The 15,705-nt window shown below is 38.3% G+C and overlaps 2 protein-coding genes across 3 annotated transcripts in view; both read left to right on the top strand.

The window, feature by feature from the left end:
• The first annotated feature begins 481 nt into the window (after positions 1–481).
• irf6 (interferon regulatory factor 6) lies at positions 482–5,951 on the top strand. 2 transcript variants are annotated; one of them, XM_077603546.1, is made up of 8 exons: positions 482–737; positions 856–1,067; positions 1,446–1,641; positions 2,354–2,452; positions 2,568–2,837; positions 3,961–4,353; positions 4,428–4,546; positions 5,193–5,951. In XM_077603546.1, the coding sequence occupies exons 2-8, from the start codon at positions 894–896 to the stop codon at positions 5,424–5,426; spliced, it is 1,485 nt and encodes a 494-aa protein (XP_077459672.1). In that variant the 5' UTR covers positions 482–737; positions 856–893; the 3' UTR covers positions 5,427–5,951. The 2 variants fall into 2 exon arrangements, with proteins under 2 accessions (XP_077459672.1, XP_077459671.1); XM_077603545.1 differs by having other exon boundaries at positions 482–741.
• Positions 5,952–7,594: 1,643 nt separating this feature from the next.
• Positions 7,595–15,705, top strand: part of eps8l3a (EPS8 signaling adaptor L3a) — a 9,302-nt gene continuing 1,191 nt past the window's right edge. Inside the window, 17 exon segments of the mRNA XM_077603232.1 lie at positions 7,595–7,615; positions 8,372–8,452; positions 8,849–8,919; positions 8,995–9,059; positions 9,848–10,006; positions 10,099–10,248; positions 10,370–10,440; positions 11,380–11,432; positions 11,508–11,719; positions 11,897–12,002; positions 12,086–12,159; positions 12,253–12,327; positions 13,350–13,495; positions 14,219–14,369; positions 14,593–14,666; positions 15,349–15,445; positions 15,535–15,660. Coding sequence (XP_077459358.1) covers positions 7,596–7,615; positions 8,372–8,452; positions 8,849–8,919; positions 8,995–9,059; positions 9,848–10,006; positions 10,099–10,248; positions 10,370–10,440; positions 11,380–11,432; positions 11,508–11,719; positions 11,897–12,002; positions 12,086–12,159; positions 12,253–12,327; positions 13,350–13,495; positions 14,219–14,369; positions 14,593–14,666; positions 15,349–15,445; positions 15,535–15,660 — 1,731 coding nt within the window. The 5' untranslated portion in view covers position 7,595.

The following is a 15,705-nucleotide window of genomic DNA, read 5'->3' as shown; positions in this document are numbered from 1 at the left end:
ACTGTTTATACGCTTAGCAAAAAAAAAAAACATTTTACAACTACAACAAAATTGGAGCAACATGTCATAAGTACCATTTTGACCGTGTTGCTGATGTTTCTTTGGTGGTGGCGTAATTGTGAGTGGTTGTTTGTCTCTGTGTGCCCTACGACTGACTGGTGACCATTCAAAGAGATCAACCACCCTACCATGCATGTTTTTGCGATGTGAGAGGAAACCGGAGTACCCGGAGAAAACCCACACAAGCCCGAGGAGAATATGCAAACACCACACAGTGAGGACCGACCTATGAACCCTCGACCCCAGAACTGTGAAGCCGACGCCCCCTCTTTAATTCATGACCCAAAAAGGCTACTTGCCAAAGCAAAATGGGTGGCTAAACTTTCAAAAGATAGGAATCCCTTTTTTCATTGACATGTAAATGATTTGGTGGGTGGCATGCACGACGCCCTTAGATGGATCATGGAAAAGGTGTGTCATTGATGTGACGTCAAAGACCTACCTGAGTTTCGGTTCAAGGAAGTAAGTGGGTGGGGAGAGTGAGGAAATCGAGGCAAAAACAGCAGAGTTCACGGCGTCAAACTTTGTTGTGGTCACCTTTTGAGCTTCCCGTTGTGATTTATCGACTCGAAACTTTGGTTCGCTTTCCCACAGTGTGAGTTAGTTTCGACAAAGAAAGAAATATATGTATTAGAGATCGACGGTGAAAAGGAACCGCGACTTCCGGGTTCGATCAGGTAGGTACGTGACTTTGTATCGATGCGCTCGTGCGGAACATATGACTCCCAGTGAAGATCGCCAAGTTATAGGCTGTCGAACATCATTCCGATTGAGTTATCGAGGTAACATTTACAGGCGATTTAGCGTCACCGTCGGCGGGTGTTCGAGTCGCCATGTCGGTCACGCCGCGACGTGTCCGTCTGAAGCCGTGGCTGGTCGCCCAGGTGGACAACGGAAGGTATCCCGGCCTGGAATGGATCGATCGGGACGCCATGCGCTTCAAGATCCCGTGGAAACACGCCACTCGACACACACCGCAACACGAGGACGAGGACACTATATTCAAGGTAAAGATCAGCTTAAAACCAGATGCAAACGTGTCAATCAATGAACAAACTTAGGGCGCCCCCGCCCTCAAAAGTTAGAAATTGCCTGGCAATATTTACTATATTAATTGAAAATTAAAATTGCAAATCATGCATTATTTGTTTAATAATATATCTCCAAAATTTCCAGAAGGAGCTCCACTTTGGTCATGCAGGGCTTTAAAATAAATAAATAAATACATAAATGAACCTTCCTAAACTCAACACTGCCTTAATTAAATTGTACAATTCAGATGATAACTATTAAGGAAGAAAACATGGAAATCAGGGTTCCCCAACCGCCGGGCCGGGGACCGGTAGCTTTTAACTTAAATGTTACGTGTTGACATGTTCCTCCAGGCATGGGCCGTGGAGACGGGGAAATTCCAAGAGGGCTCGGACGAACCTGATCCCGCCAAGTGGAAAGCTCAGCTCCGATGTGCCCTCAACAAAAGTAGGGAATTCAACCTCATTTACGATGGTACCAAAGAGATCCCCATGGATCCCTTGAAGATATATGACGTCTGTGACATCCTGCAACCCCTAAGTAACCCAGGTAAATCAATAATGTGTGCTCATCCTCGTGTATTTGATACTTGGCCGTTTGGTCGCCGGACTTTTGGTTGCCGGACGTTTGGTCGCCCGGAAGGTTATTGATAATTACCATTTTAAATTGTTGCTCAAATTCCCTAAATACAAACTGCGAATTATCATTTAGTCATACTTAATGCCCTATTAATTATTAGGCTAAAGAAAAGCTCCAAATTTCCTGTACTTTTATTGTGTTTTGTTGGAGAACTTGTTAAGACCCTGACTGATGTCCCTTCCTAAGGGGACAACTCATGTACATACAAACTCTTATACACTCATGTCCGCTCAGTGAAACTGCTCAGGGCCATTGTTGGCTTTTATTGATGCGTAGACCGTGTTGTTTTACCTTGTTTTGTCGCCGGTCTTTTGGTCGCCGGACGTTTGGTCGCCGGTTGTTTGGGTCCGCGCGACCAAACGTCCGCGACCAAACGTCCGGCGACCAAAAGTCCGGCGACCAAACGTCCGGTCACGCGTGTATTTATGAGTATGAAGCCATGAGTTTAACTCCCTCATTAGTTAATTAACTGAATATCTTGTGTGTTTAGCTTTTTTTTTATCTCCATTTGTTCACATTGTGGTTGGCCGTTTTGGTCAGGGGACAAACACTTGCGTGTGAATACAACAGAATATGTCCAGAGGATATAGTTTAACTTCCCCATTTGTTGATGAAATCACAGCATCATCAGATGCTGGTTCTTGGACTCCGGGTGAGGAAGATGTTGCCGAGGAAGATGTTCCAGATACGCCAGAATCTCTTCCTCCATACCCATCTAATGGTAAATACTCAATGCTAATTGTCCTTTTGTTTGAATCCATGAATAAAATGGAGAAAATAATGACCTAGGTTGAATCGAGTGTGATTCTCACTGCAGTCTCAAATCCCCCAACCAGGCACAAGTCCTTCTCCTCTCCTCTTGTGGTCTCCTATGGGCTCAGAGTCTTCCATGCCACCTCCATCAAGTTGCCCCCAGTCCAATAAAGTTTGGCCTAAAGAGGAACCCATTAAACCCTGGCCAAAACAGGAGCCTGTTGATGTGGAGATGACTCCCACGCCCATGACTGAAATATCATCTGCCCCACTTGCTGATCCCTCTATGTTGGCGCCTTCCCTTCCTGAAACCTTATTTGCCTCTCCGGAGATGTGGATCAGCTCCCTCCCAAGTATGTAAACGTTGTACTCGGACTAAAAATGTCCACACTACTACATTTCTGCGGTTGAATCACCTCCTTGTACCATATTACTAATTCCACACCGCTTCTGATTCATCCTGTCCATGTCAGTTTTACATGAGGCCCTTTTTTAAATTACGATTCTACGGTCAGATAGACTGTTTACATGCGATATGGTATAGTAGCAAATGTTATTACTTTTTTATTAAAGAAACCTTTTGCGACAGGTCAAAAATAGGATGATTAAACCTTAATTACATGAGATTGGAGCAGAATGACGCAAGAAGCATGATTTGACATTTTTTTGCATAATGACAGTAAAATGGTTGTTCTTACAAACTTATTTTAGCTTTTTCACAGTAGTAGAGGCAAAAGTATCTAAATAGGTAAAATAAAAATAGGAGAGATGAAGAAAATGTTATTCTGATGATATGTATAATAGCGTTGCACAACATAGAGTAACCATTCAACAAGGATAAACATTTGGAAATCTTGAACAACAGGAGCAAGGCTATAAATATCAATTTTCTGCAAACCTTTCTAATATCAGGTATACACTAATTTTCTTCTACCTTGATAAAAAGATTATGGAAAGAGGCTGGCGTATACATTTTACAAATGATAATTGATATTTCAAATGTTATGTTCTTTGGAACAAATGTTCCTTATACTTGTAATAGCAATGAAACAAATAATACTCCCCCAAAATAGTTACAATTTATTTTATTTTATTTGAACTTCAAATTTGTTATTGGGAGATGGGACAAGTAAAAATGGCATACCGAGTACGGGATGACTAAAGTTTAATCTAATTTTATGGCGAACTCCTGACTGACTAATTAATTCATTTTCCCCACCACTCATCTTTAAAAGGGTCGCGGGGGGTGCTAGAGCCTATCCCTGCCAACAATGGTGACCTAGGGCCTATAGCAGACTCCTATTTGGTATTTTTAAAAGTATTTGTAAGTATCTTAGCTCCCCATGTCCATGAAATGAAAGTCAATTTTGATTTGGCCTGTTTATTCTGATTGAGGTGTTTATATGAAGCATTTTTATTGGATTTGAGCTTCTAAGTCTATTCTAATGTCTCTAATGTCATGTGTTTGTAACCCAGTGACCGACCTGGAGGTGCGGTTCCTGTACAGAGGGAGGGATATGTGTCCCACCGTCACCGTTAGCAACCCACTGGGCTGCAGGCTCTTCTATGGCGATCTGGGCCCCATGGTCAACCAAGAGGAGCTGTTTGGACCGGTCAGCCTGGAGCAGTTGCGTTTTCCGACTACGGAGAACATCACCAATGACAAGCAGAGACTCTTCACAAACCGCCTGCTGGACGTGATGGACCGAGGTCTGATCTTGGAGGTCAGTGGCCACGATATCTACGCCGTGCGGCTCTGCCAGTGCAAGGTGTACTGGTCCGGCCCCTGCGCGCCCAATCCCTCGACGCCAAATCCTATCGAGCGACAGACAAAGGTCAAACTGTTTTGCCTGGAGTCTTTTCTCAGTGGTAAGTTTTGTTTTCTGTCATTGCATGGGATACATCCTTAATTTGAAATTTGGAGTGATTCTCATGCTATCCAGGTGTGATTGCCCACCAACGTGGTCAAACCCCAAATCCTCCACATTTTGAAATCAGCCTTTGTTTTGGAGAGGAGTGGCCTGATGGCAGGCCAACTGAGAGGAAACTAATCATGGTGCAGGTGAGAAATCTTGCTATTTTATTGCTACTGTCGAATATAATAAATGCTGCTTTATTTTTTTTATGCCTAGGAATCTATATGCAGGTGAAGGAAGGATTTAATTTCGGAGAAAGTAGTGGTTTGCTGCCATCATGTGGCATCTAGAGTTCATTATAAACACGACAGTGTAATTTTGCTCCGTAGCAGCTGTTTTGTCTGTTTTACTTCTGCTTTATGCTTTATAATTTCTTTGACTGAGCTATTTTAAATGATATAAGGGATTTAAAAGTAGTATTACCGGGAGAAGAATTATCTTTGACATGTAAAAGCATTTTTTTTTCCTGCTAAACAGATTTATTTTAATTTTCAAATCAAAAGCCTTTATTGTCAGTTGCGTATAACGAAATTTTGGTACGGGTGCAATAAAACATAAAAAAAAAAAACTGATATTAAAACCCTTTTAAAACCAAATATTTTAGCAAATGGTGTACAAAACGTTTATTGTAAACATATTTTCCGCCCTATGTGAAGGACTCGTAAAATTGAATTAATGAGAAATATAAAATGACCATAAATGTGTCACATTTATGAAATGTTTCTATGATTTGCGCTTTTTCGCAAAAGTGAAATTGCTCGTCATAATTTGAGTCACGTCATCTTGTTGCAGATCATTCCAGTGGTTGCCCGCATGATCACCGAGATGTTTTCCGGAGACAACACAAGATCCTTTGACAGCGGCAGCGTACGACTTCAAATCTCCATCCCCGATATCAAAGACAACATAGTGACCCATCTGAAGCAGCTCTACTGCCTGTTACACACTAACCAAGGCCCCCAGGAAGGTTGGGTTTTGCCTCCTGGCGCAGGCTTGAACCTTGTCCAGGCCCTGCAAGGCCAGTGAGCACCTTTTGGCAACAGATCGAGGACCAATATTCAGGTTTTTCCCCACAGCTTGCTTGTTAAGGTGTCTGTCCTATTTAAAACTATCTCATAGATGTTTGTTTTTTTGGGTGGTCACTACTCTGTACAGTTAGTGTGCAATTGCACAACATAGATGGGCCAAAGTCCTGCTTGCCATCAGGACTGGTTAAATTTAGTTAATGACTAACAGATATTGCCTTGTTAATCCTAAACATGGCAGCGTTTCCATTTGTTTCCACCCCACAGTTTAAAAGCAGCACATAAAGCATATGAAAAAGAATTTTTCTATTGTACAGATACCCCAAAACTGATATTGCGGTTGGGATTTGTCAGACAATATATTTTAAAATTAGTCTGACTGTATATACATTATTTTTAATCTACAAATTGTATGCAAATAATCCTTGAGAATACAGCTTTCAATTTTATATACATTATGTTATGGTGTTTTGTGGCGCCTTTTATCCTATTTCGGGTACAATAAAAATGTCACACAAGCTTTAAATGTGTGGAATACTTAACTATCTTCATTTACTGTGTGAAAGTTGACTACTAGTTTTGGTGGTGTCACGCAGTTACTCTCTTGTGGCTGCATTATGTAGTTACAAGTAAAACATCCGTAATATTTAAAAAAATAAAAAAGATGGGAACATTTAAGATCATGTAAGATTAAAGTAAAAATGAATAAATATTTTGGATTGGTTGAAAGTAAAGACCATTGTGGACAACCCTGACAAATGTGATTGAATTACAAAAATGAATACAAGAAATGAGGCTTTTAAAAAGACTTGTCCTGTTGGTGCTAGAATTCTTTAAGGCAGTTAATTCATTAAGTTATTCCACAAAGGGTTTCAGTGGGTGCAGGTTTTCATTCCAATCAATAAACAGCACATCTTTCCACCAATCTGGTGTTTTACAAGTGCAATCAGTGGATTGCTGTCAGGTGCTTCTTGTTTTCTGCAGGAATCTCATTGGCTAAAGTGTCTGTGCAAGATTGGTTGCACCAAAAACCTGCACCCACAGCAGCCCTCGAAAACTGGTTTGGCCACCCCTGCTTTAAACATATCTGTGCTGACTGTCAATCACACACTTGTTGGTATTGATTTTAATGTATTTGGCATGCTTTCTCTGTCAACACAATCATTCTTGTTTTAGTCATGTGATCCAGCATACAATTCTCAAGGAGAAGACTGTTTTTCTGAGGCTGCAGCTGAACGGTACTGTATTTTATCCTTTTAAAACGATGTAGTATACACATTAGTCTGCACATCTTGCGTCAGCCATTTTAAACTGCAAACTTCCATCTTCAGTATAACATCAAATGTTGAATTAAATCAACACAACATTGAATCAATGCTTAAATGTTTTAATTATTTTATATAAAGGAACAAATGTTAACTTTCAATGTCAAATTGTAGTCAAGATTTATCCATTTAGGGGGTTGAGTTGAGCAGGTATGGTGAGAGAGACAGGGAAATGCATGGGAATGAATCTATGGAGCCATGTTAGTGACACATTTGATATTTATTATTTCACTTATTTTTGTCGGACTCCTTAGAGAAATAATTACAATAATTTAATCTATTTATTTTTAAACTACATTATTATGTAGCAGGTTGAAGTTTCCAATTAAGAAAGCAATCAGAGACTTTTTCAAATCAAATGTATAAGATTGTTGGCTGTAACTCTTACCTTGCATGGGTGTGTTTGTTCAAGAATGATTATTTAGTGAGCCTTAATGAATCCAGTCATTAAACAGGATCATGTGTTTGTTACATCACTAAATGACGGCATTTGAATTAATGTTTAACAGGGTGATTCCTCTTCAGGTGATACGATAATAAATGTTTTTTTAAATAATATTTAATGTACTGTGTGCTTTCAAATGTTATCTGTATAACAGTTTTCCTTTCTCTATAGAAATGGAAAATTTTCAATCTGTAATCCACACCAAGGAAAATAATGTTTAATGTACTTTTTAGTTTTCTTTCAGTGTTTTTGACACGGTGATAATGTGCACAGCCAGTGAATCACATAGAGTTGTCAAAATTTTAAGAGCACAGTGTACCAGTTAGTTGATATCGCCGTGGCAACGTTGTAGGCTGCAATATCTTTTCCATATCCAACAGGCGACCTTTGCACGGGTGGGATGCCACACCAAGAAATACAGTCAGTCCTTCCATTTATTGTCTCACGGACACCGGACTTAGTCCTCCGTCTTTTCTTAAGTGTTTTCATTTAGGCTATAACTTGAATTCATGTTGGATTTATTTGGAAATATTCTGTAAGGCACCTCTTAAACTAGAAAAAAAAAGGTAAGCACCTTGTGAATTAATTTTATTTTTGTTTTGTTTTAGCTCTAGATGTACACTTTCCATGACTAAAACAGTGATATAGCACATTTCAGTTTGTGTTTGCTTGTTGTTTTCTTTATTAGAAAATAATTTTGACCCACAATCTTGTCATTACGATAAAATGCAAAATTATAAATTGAATGTCCTTTTGTTTGTGTTAAAACTTGAATATATTTATATTGATCTCATTTTCCATGTCAACAGTACTGATAAATTGTTGGAAAGCCAACATGTTTGCATTCTAAAATGATATATACATTTATCGTTTAAGCTGTCAACCTATTATTTCCACATTTTCTGAAGAAAAAAAAAACAAATTCTAGTGGCTGATTAAGATGTCTAGCAAGACAGAGAAAATGTGGCTTAAGTTTGAAATGTTCTTATTTCTGGTTTGAATCAAACTAAATCAAAACAGTAATGTTAATCACTGTATATTGAATTGTCATTTTGATATTTTTAATATTATCTCTGTAGCCAATAATAACTTGTGATTATATTGTTTTGTGCAATGTTGAAAAAGGTACAAATTAACTGCTGAATTTTTTTTAATGATGCAATTTATGAGAAACAGAAGCAAGTGTGTAGCGATGTTGAGGAGTGACAGTCCACTGGTGAATGACAACAGCAGTTATGCCGGATCCGTACAGTCCAAGTACGTCAGTTGTCCTAAATCAATAATTCATTACCTTATTAATCCTAACACACTCACAGACAAATCATCAAGTAGTGATGAAAAGTCACAACATTCAAGTAATACAATACTAAAACATTTATACTTCCTTTGATGCAAAGTAATAATCATTTTTTACAGTTACTACTCAACTCAATTCCTTTAAAAAATGTGTTGATAGTATTTGTACTTTCTGATGTTTACTTTTATGCAGTAAAGTTTTTTTGATAACATTGCATAAAGCTGGCATTTTTCTTTACCCTCATTCCCGCTAAGAAAAGATAATCATGCATTGTGTTTTATAGTTTTTTTCTGAATTCTGTAGTGCGTGGTTGCTCTTGGCCTCCTGTAATGTTCTTACATTTCTTGTGTCACTAGCTTCTCGGTCACAGATGAGACGTCATCACAGGTGTCGTTCATGTCAAAGCCCAGCGCAAAGTCAATTTACTGTAAGTAGCATTACCATAGGATTTTAAATGATGTCAAATTTCAGTTTCATGAACCACAGTGTGATGTTTCAACAGTGCGGAGGAAGGAGTACGCCACTTCTATGAGCAAGGCCATCAAATATTTCCATTACAGAGTAGAGGTAAGACTCTAAAATCTGTCATTCATGCGGAGTCACATTGGATACTTTAGGTTCTATTCTCTTACAATTATAACCAAGTTAGGATCTAGTATAGTGGGCAGTTTTAATTGCATAATGACTTTATTTTAAGTAGGTGATACAAGCGGAATAAAATTGGTTCAGTGTATACACGAGCTAACAACCACTGTTACTGTACCTTATTGATAAAATGGGGGGTTTAGACATTGTACCCATTTACAACACTAGATTGCGCCAGATACCTTTAAAGAAAATGCTGAACACTGATGCTTGATTGAATTTAATTGAATGCCTTTATTGTATTTATACAAGTATAATTAGATTTAAAGCTTCACCATGAAGTGCACACACAAATAATCATTATTTTGTGTATAATAATTGAATTTGGTGTTCAAAAAGTCTTTTTACAAACTTGATTCTTGAAAAAGAGAGGGTCGTCTTATATTCGGGCCAATGTGATAAATATGTCAAATATTGTAAATACACATAAAATCATGTCATGAAAATGTTACTGCTGCTCTATAAGATTAACTAACCAACCCTTTTTATAATCTATTAACTATTGGTGATGACTATAAATCAGAAAAGTGTAGTTTAAAAGAATGTTGAAGGCAAAATATCTTCCAAATATGGAATTAATAAAGGAAGGAAAAATGTAGTCGTGAGAATTCATCAATGTTTAACCTATGTACAAATAGATTATAAATTGGTCCCTGAAAGAGGAATAAAATGAAACAAGTCCTGATGGTTTTATTGTTGTTGTGTGACAGCATCTCCTTACATGCGACTTGGACAGCCAGGAGCTGCAGAGCCTCGCGGATTGCCTGGAGAGGCTCGATCTGCTCGACAAGATGGGTCGAGTGTGGGGTCAGAACATGCTGCTGGAGGTCAACGGGCCCAACCTGCTACTCACCGACGTAGAAACCAGGGTCAGTCAGTAGATCATAATATATAGGGTCAAGGGAATTCAACATTGTCTGCGCTGCGATACAATTACTCATGATGTAAGTCTTCTTTTCAGGAGGTGCTGGAGTCCATCCGTCTGTGTGACGTCCTGGAACTGAAAGCTGTGTTGAACACACCAGCATCAAACTCGCTCCTGGCCGTAGGAGTCAAATCCAGCAGGAAAGATACCACGAGCATCTACCTGTTCCACTGCGAGGACGTCAGGGTGAAAAGAGCACCGAATTCAAATGCTATTGGTGGCGATGCACAATGGATTGGACATCCGTTGCCATCAATGGTAGTGAATGCGATGAGCTCGATAATGTAATCTCCTGTCTTGTTTGCAGGCTGATTATGTCCAAAAGGGTCTCTCATTAGCATGTCTAAGGTAAGAACACCAAGCCACACAAACTCGTTCGCAACCATAGGCAAAAAATAAATTCAACATAGTATTTCCAAACACAATAAAAAAGTAGTAGTAGTAGTTGGTATGTGTCAAAGCAAACTACAAAATACACTACCTGCATCTATATCAAAATACAACTTCAATGAAGCTGGGAAGTTGTTTTAAACATAAATAAAAATAGATTAGAATGATTTGCTCATTTTTAAAGTGTACGTATTCAATTGAATATATATAAGGTATTTAATGTATCTAATAAAATCTAATATTCATTAATTTGGACTATTTGGACCAGCCTACAATTAGGAATTGGGAGCCATGATAAGGTGTTAAATGAGCTACCCTAATTTCTCACTTATTCACAAGCAAAGATAAGATGAATGAGTGTGTGACAAAATAAAGAACGTAAGGACAATGTTCCTCAAAGTACAATTGCAAGAAATTTTGGGATTTCATTTTAAGAAAATCTGGAAAAATCCCTCCATGTAAGCAGCAAAGCCAAGAAACCATGCAGAATGTTGTCATTTTCGCCCCGTTAAACAATGACTTCCCTGGGCCATTTTAAAATGAAGTATAGCCAAATAGAAAAGTGTTCTGTGGTCAGATGATTCTCATCTGCAAGTTTTTCCATGTCATCTTGACTAAAGAAACAAAAAAATAACTCGTTAACAGCACTTGGTTCGAAAGCCAGGAGCCTCTTTTAATGCCAATTGCATGGTTTACTTACATGTCCATGAATGCACCATTCATGGTGAAAGATAGGATACAAACACTTGGTCTTTGAGTAGTTGGATACACGATATGATAGGAATTTTAATTCCATTACAAATTACAGACATTTTTTTAATTGGAATATATTTGAACACTGCCCATGCCTGTTCGTCCTTTGGATTTGAATTGATTGTGGCACTTTTAACACAACAGTGCAGCTCAGGAAGAAGTGGCAACCCCAAGTCAAATAGAAGCCAAGGAGCAACCTCCCGAGTGGGACCCTCCTGATAACAATGGTGAGACTTATAAAGACTCAGGACCGAAAATTGGAGCAAGCAATTTGTTAAAACCTGCTTTCGTAGCCCATGTAGAAGACCCAAACCTGATTGAAAGTCCGAATGAAGTTGACGAGGAGGAGGAGGAGGATCAGGAGGAAGAGGAGGAGAAGTATCAGGAGGAAGATGATGAGAAGGATCAGGAGGAAGAGGAGGAGAAGGATCAGGAGGAAGAGGAAGAGAAGGCTTCAGTTATAGAGGGACCTTTGCAACTTCCACGACCTTACACAGAGTTGGACAGAAATGTGGTATGTAAAAATGGGTCAGTCAAGCATTGGGGAACACAATATTATGGGTGTGTGCTACTTTCAGTTTTTTCAGTTTTGTTATTTTTTATATGTAAAAAGACTGAACTCAAAGGAATAGAGAAGTATGGACCTTAATTTCAAAGATGGATGTATTCAATTGTGCAAACTCCTCAACAGGACATTTTAAATCACATTGTTATGGACGTTGAGATCTTCATGGGAAAGGTGGCTGCTTCTTTAGCGAAAAATGCAAAGAAAAACAAGAAAAAGAAAAAAGGGAAACGTAAGTCAATGCAGACATCTGGACATGACCAGTTCCGTTTCAGTTGTGAAATTTCTCAAATACTTTTTGATTTTGTTTGTCAGCACTGGCCGGTATGCCTCCAACCACAGAGTTTGTAGAGTGTCTTCAAAAGATTAAATATGGTTTCAATCATCTGGTATGTCTCCTTAACAACATTGCCTTATTTATCTATAATTCTATAATTTGTTTTTGTTGACTAAAGCATTAAAATATGTCTTTGTATCCACAGGTGAATCTAGTGGGTAAGATTGACAACCCTGGAGTGTCCGATTTTGTGCACTCCTTGTTCTCTGCATTACAATTTGTAAGTCACAGTATAAAAGTATTGAACAAAAAAAGATGATCAATTTGTTAATTTTCTATAGAATTATGATATCAGAAACATCTGACATGCTGACTCAAAAGTGCTTTTATTTTCCATCTGCGCCATAACATCATTGCAAATTTTTTTTTAAAAACCTGGCTTTTTTATATGCTCATGCCTTGAATTCAGTACTAAATGACAAATATTTGTCAGTTGATTTGCAAACTACAAAATAATCAATCAATGCATAATATCAAAATAAATAAAATAAAACAAAAATGTGATTGGGAAAACTCTTGTTTTTTTGTTCATGATTTATGACCATGAACTTTCTAGATGAATCATCTTTGGCATCAACAGTCCTCAAACAATTTTAAAAGTTCATATTTTCCTCATTCCAAAAATCCCCCAGTAATGTGTTTTAAGGGAAATTCTTCACATTTCCTACATTTTACAAAAAAAAATCTGCTTCATTCAAATACATTTAGGCACCAGAGCAAAATTTTCCAGTTGGCTGTTTTTAATGATCTTTGTAAATCTCCCCAAAGTGTGCAAGTGTACCAAAGTTTTTGACCACTAACATCAGGTATCAAAGTGGCGGCCCGGGGGCCAAATCTGGCCCGCCGCATCATTTTGTGTGGCCCGGGAAAGTAAATCATGAGTGCCGACTTTCTCTTTTAGGATCAAATTAAAATGAAGAGTATAGATGTATATTAAATTTCCTGATTTTCCTCCTTTTAAATTAATAAATGTAATGTTTTAATCATTTTTTCTGTGTTTTTGGTTAAAAAATCATTTTGTAAAATCTAAAAATATATAAAAAAGCTCAAATAAACATTGTTTTAGATCTATAAAAAAACTGAATATTCAGGGCTTTTAATCCAGTTCTTTTAATCCATTTATAAATAAAAAATCTAAATATTATGTCTAAAATGGTCCGGCCCACGTGAAATTAAGTTGACGTTAAAGCGGCCCGCGAACCAACTCGAGTCTGACACCCCTGACTTGCATGGTCTTCCCAGGTTGTCTCCCAGTGTCCCGAGGATGTGCCCCCGAGCATCGTGGCTCCCCTGTTCACCCCTCAGTGCATCTGCCTGATGAGTGAGGAAGCGTCCGAGGAGGAGGACAATCTTTGGCAGTCTTTGGGAGATGCTTGGAATATCCCCAGGTGAGGGACTGACTTCATTTACACTAGTAAATCTTTCAGGGACATCGCTCACTGCAGCGGTCACTTATTCAAAATGTATCATTATCTTCACTGCCATCTCAGGTTAGAGACCATGTGTTGTGGTAGTTAGCAAAATTTATATTGAAAATGGCTATTGATAGCAATCCATTTTAACTGGGAAGGGCTGCAAGTGATCAAACGTCAATGGCAGCCAAATATTTGGGCTACCTGACGTCACAAGAGATTTGTTAAGCGAAACAAAATATAATAAAAAGTAAGATTCCCAGAGAAAAATTCACTTGGCCCACATTTGATTGTTTCTACTCATTTTTTCTTTGATTTCCTTACACTTTTACATGGTTTTCCTGTTTTATCATTATTTTGGTGAAATTCTAGCAACTACATCTGCTAATATTTCACCATAACCCAAGTATTTTTTACAGTTGCAACTCATTTTTTTTAAATGTCTTGATTTCATTCTTTCATATTTTGAATACTTCTATAAATGGCAAATCAAGACAAAAGAGCTAAAGATTAACTTTGTCTAAAATTGGTTATGGCAAGCAGAATATAGTAGCTAATAACAGTACTAATCCTGCTACATTTTGACCATAAAACCTAAAAAAATAGATATGTACAAGTGCTCTAATGCAAGGTACTTTTTCATGGGTTCTCTTTAGAATGCAAGAATTATATCATTGGGCATTTCTTGCTTTTGCACAGCACCAGATGGCCTGAGGACGACGAAGACATTCCGACCTATACCCTGGAGTTTTTTGATGGCTGGCAGCCTTCTGAGCTGAGGGATAACCCTGCACCCAGCGCCAAGACCCCGGTCCGGTTACAAGAGGTTCGACAGCCCCCCCCGAGCAAGGTCCGTCCCGTCTTAGAAAATAATTACCATATTTTCACGACTGTAAGGCGCACTTAAAAGTCTTAAATTTTCTCCAAAATAGACAGGGCGCCTTATAATCCAGTGTGCTTTATATATGGAAAAACAATTAAAATGTGTCATTAATTGAGGGTGCGCCTTATAATGCGGTGCGCCTTATAGTCATGAAAACAAAAACAAGAGGTCATTGGCTTTCTGTGTGCAGCCCACTACCTCTACCACCACCATCAAGACACCGTCTCCACCTCCAGTAACACAAAATACAAGGATACCTACAAGGTTTGCCATTTGCAAGTTTCCAATTAAATATAGTACATTTTGCCAATCATGCCAAAATAGAAAAGTAGTGCATTTGGTAGAAATTGGGTATTTGAATTGAATTGAACTGAATGCTTTTATTTTCATTAAATTGTATAATGAAATTTAAAGCTTCACCACAATGTGCACAAATAACAACAAACAAACAACAATACATAATATGTTAAGAATTAATAAGTAGTCAATAACATAAATAAGAAGGGAAGTGCACAAATAACATACAAACAAATGAACAGATAATGATAAATATATAGCTAGTCAACAAAATACATTAGTAGTCAACACGAGTAAGTGGTGACATAAATAAGTTCGTACAAAAGAGACTAATTGGTTAGCAATCTATGGAGTTTTAGTGCAAGTACAAGATAAGTCTTGATTAGGTCCACCTAGGCGCAGATCTCGAGTTTAGTTTGGTGGCTCTTGGGAAGAAACCGTCCTTGAGTCTGTTTGTCTTGGCTGTTATGGTCCTGTAACGTCTGCCAAAGGGCAGCAGGTTGAAGCTTCACAAGTTTAGATCGTGATCAAGGATTTTATGTGTGCTAAAAATATCACATCCCAAGTTTAGCAGGGTAGAATTTAGCGCGTTTGTCCCTCCGTAATGTGTGGAGGAATTCATGATCCTTATATGATCACCACAACCCAGGATACCTGAGAAGAATCTACGTCGCATGAGTGTCACGCACAACTTCACCTCCAGAAACAGCAGGGAGCTGACCCTCAAGAAAGGCGAAATTGTGGCGGTATTTCACGTCTCATTTGATCCAAACACAACATTTTGACTAAATATTCGAAATATCAAATAATAAAGCATGTTCTATCCATGATTCAGTTGTTGGATATGAAAAAGCTGTGGTGGAAAGTGAGGAACAGTCAAGGAGAAGAAGGCTTTGTCCCCAACAACGTCCTAACGGAAAAGGAAGAAAACGCTGACGCTACGGTGCCTGCTCAAATGGAGGTGATATTTACACGTTATATATTTCATTACCTGACATGTGACATG

The sequence above is a fragment of the Stigmatopora argus genome, chromosome 6, assembly GCF_051989625.1.
Source record: "Stigmatopora argus isolate UIUO_Sarg chromosome 6, RoL_Sarg_1.0, whole genome shotgun sequence".
NCBI lineage: Eukaryota > Metazoa > Chordata > Actinopteri > Syngnathiformes > Syngnathidae > Stigmatopora > Stigmatopora argus.
The sequence above is the reverse complement of the archived record's forward strand: the minus strand, read 5'-3'. Positions and strand labels throughout refer to the sequence as shown.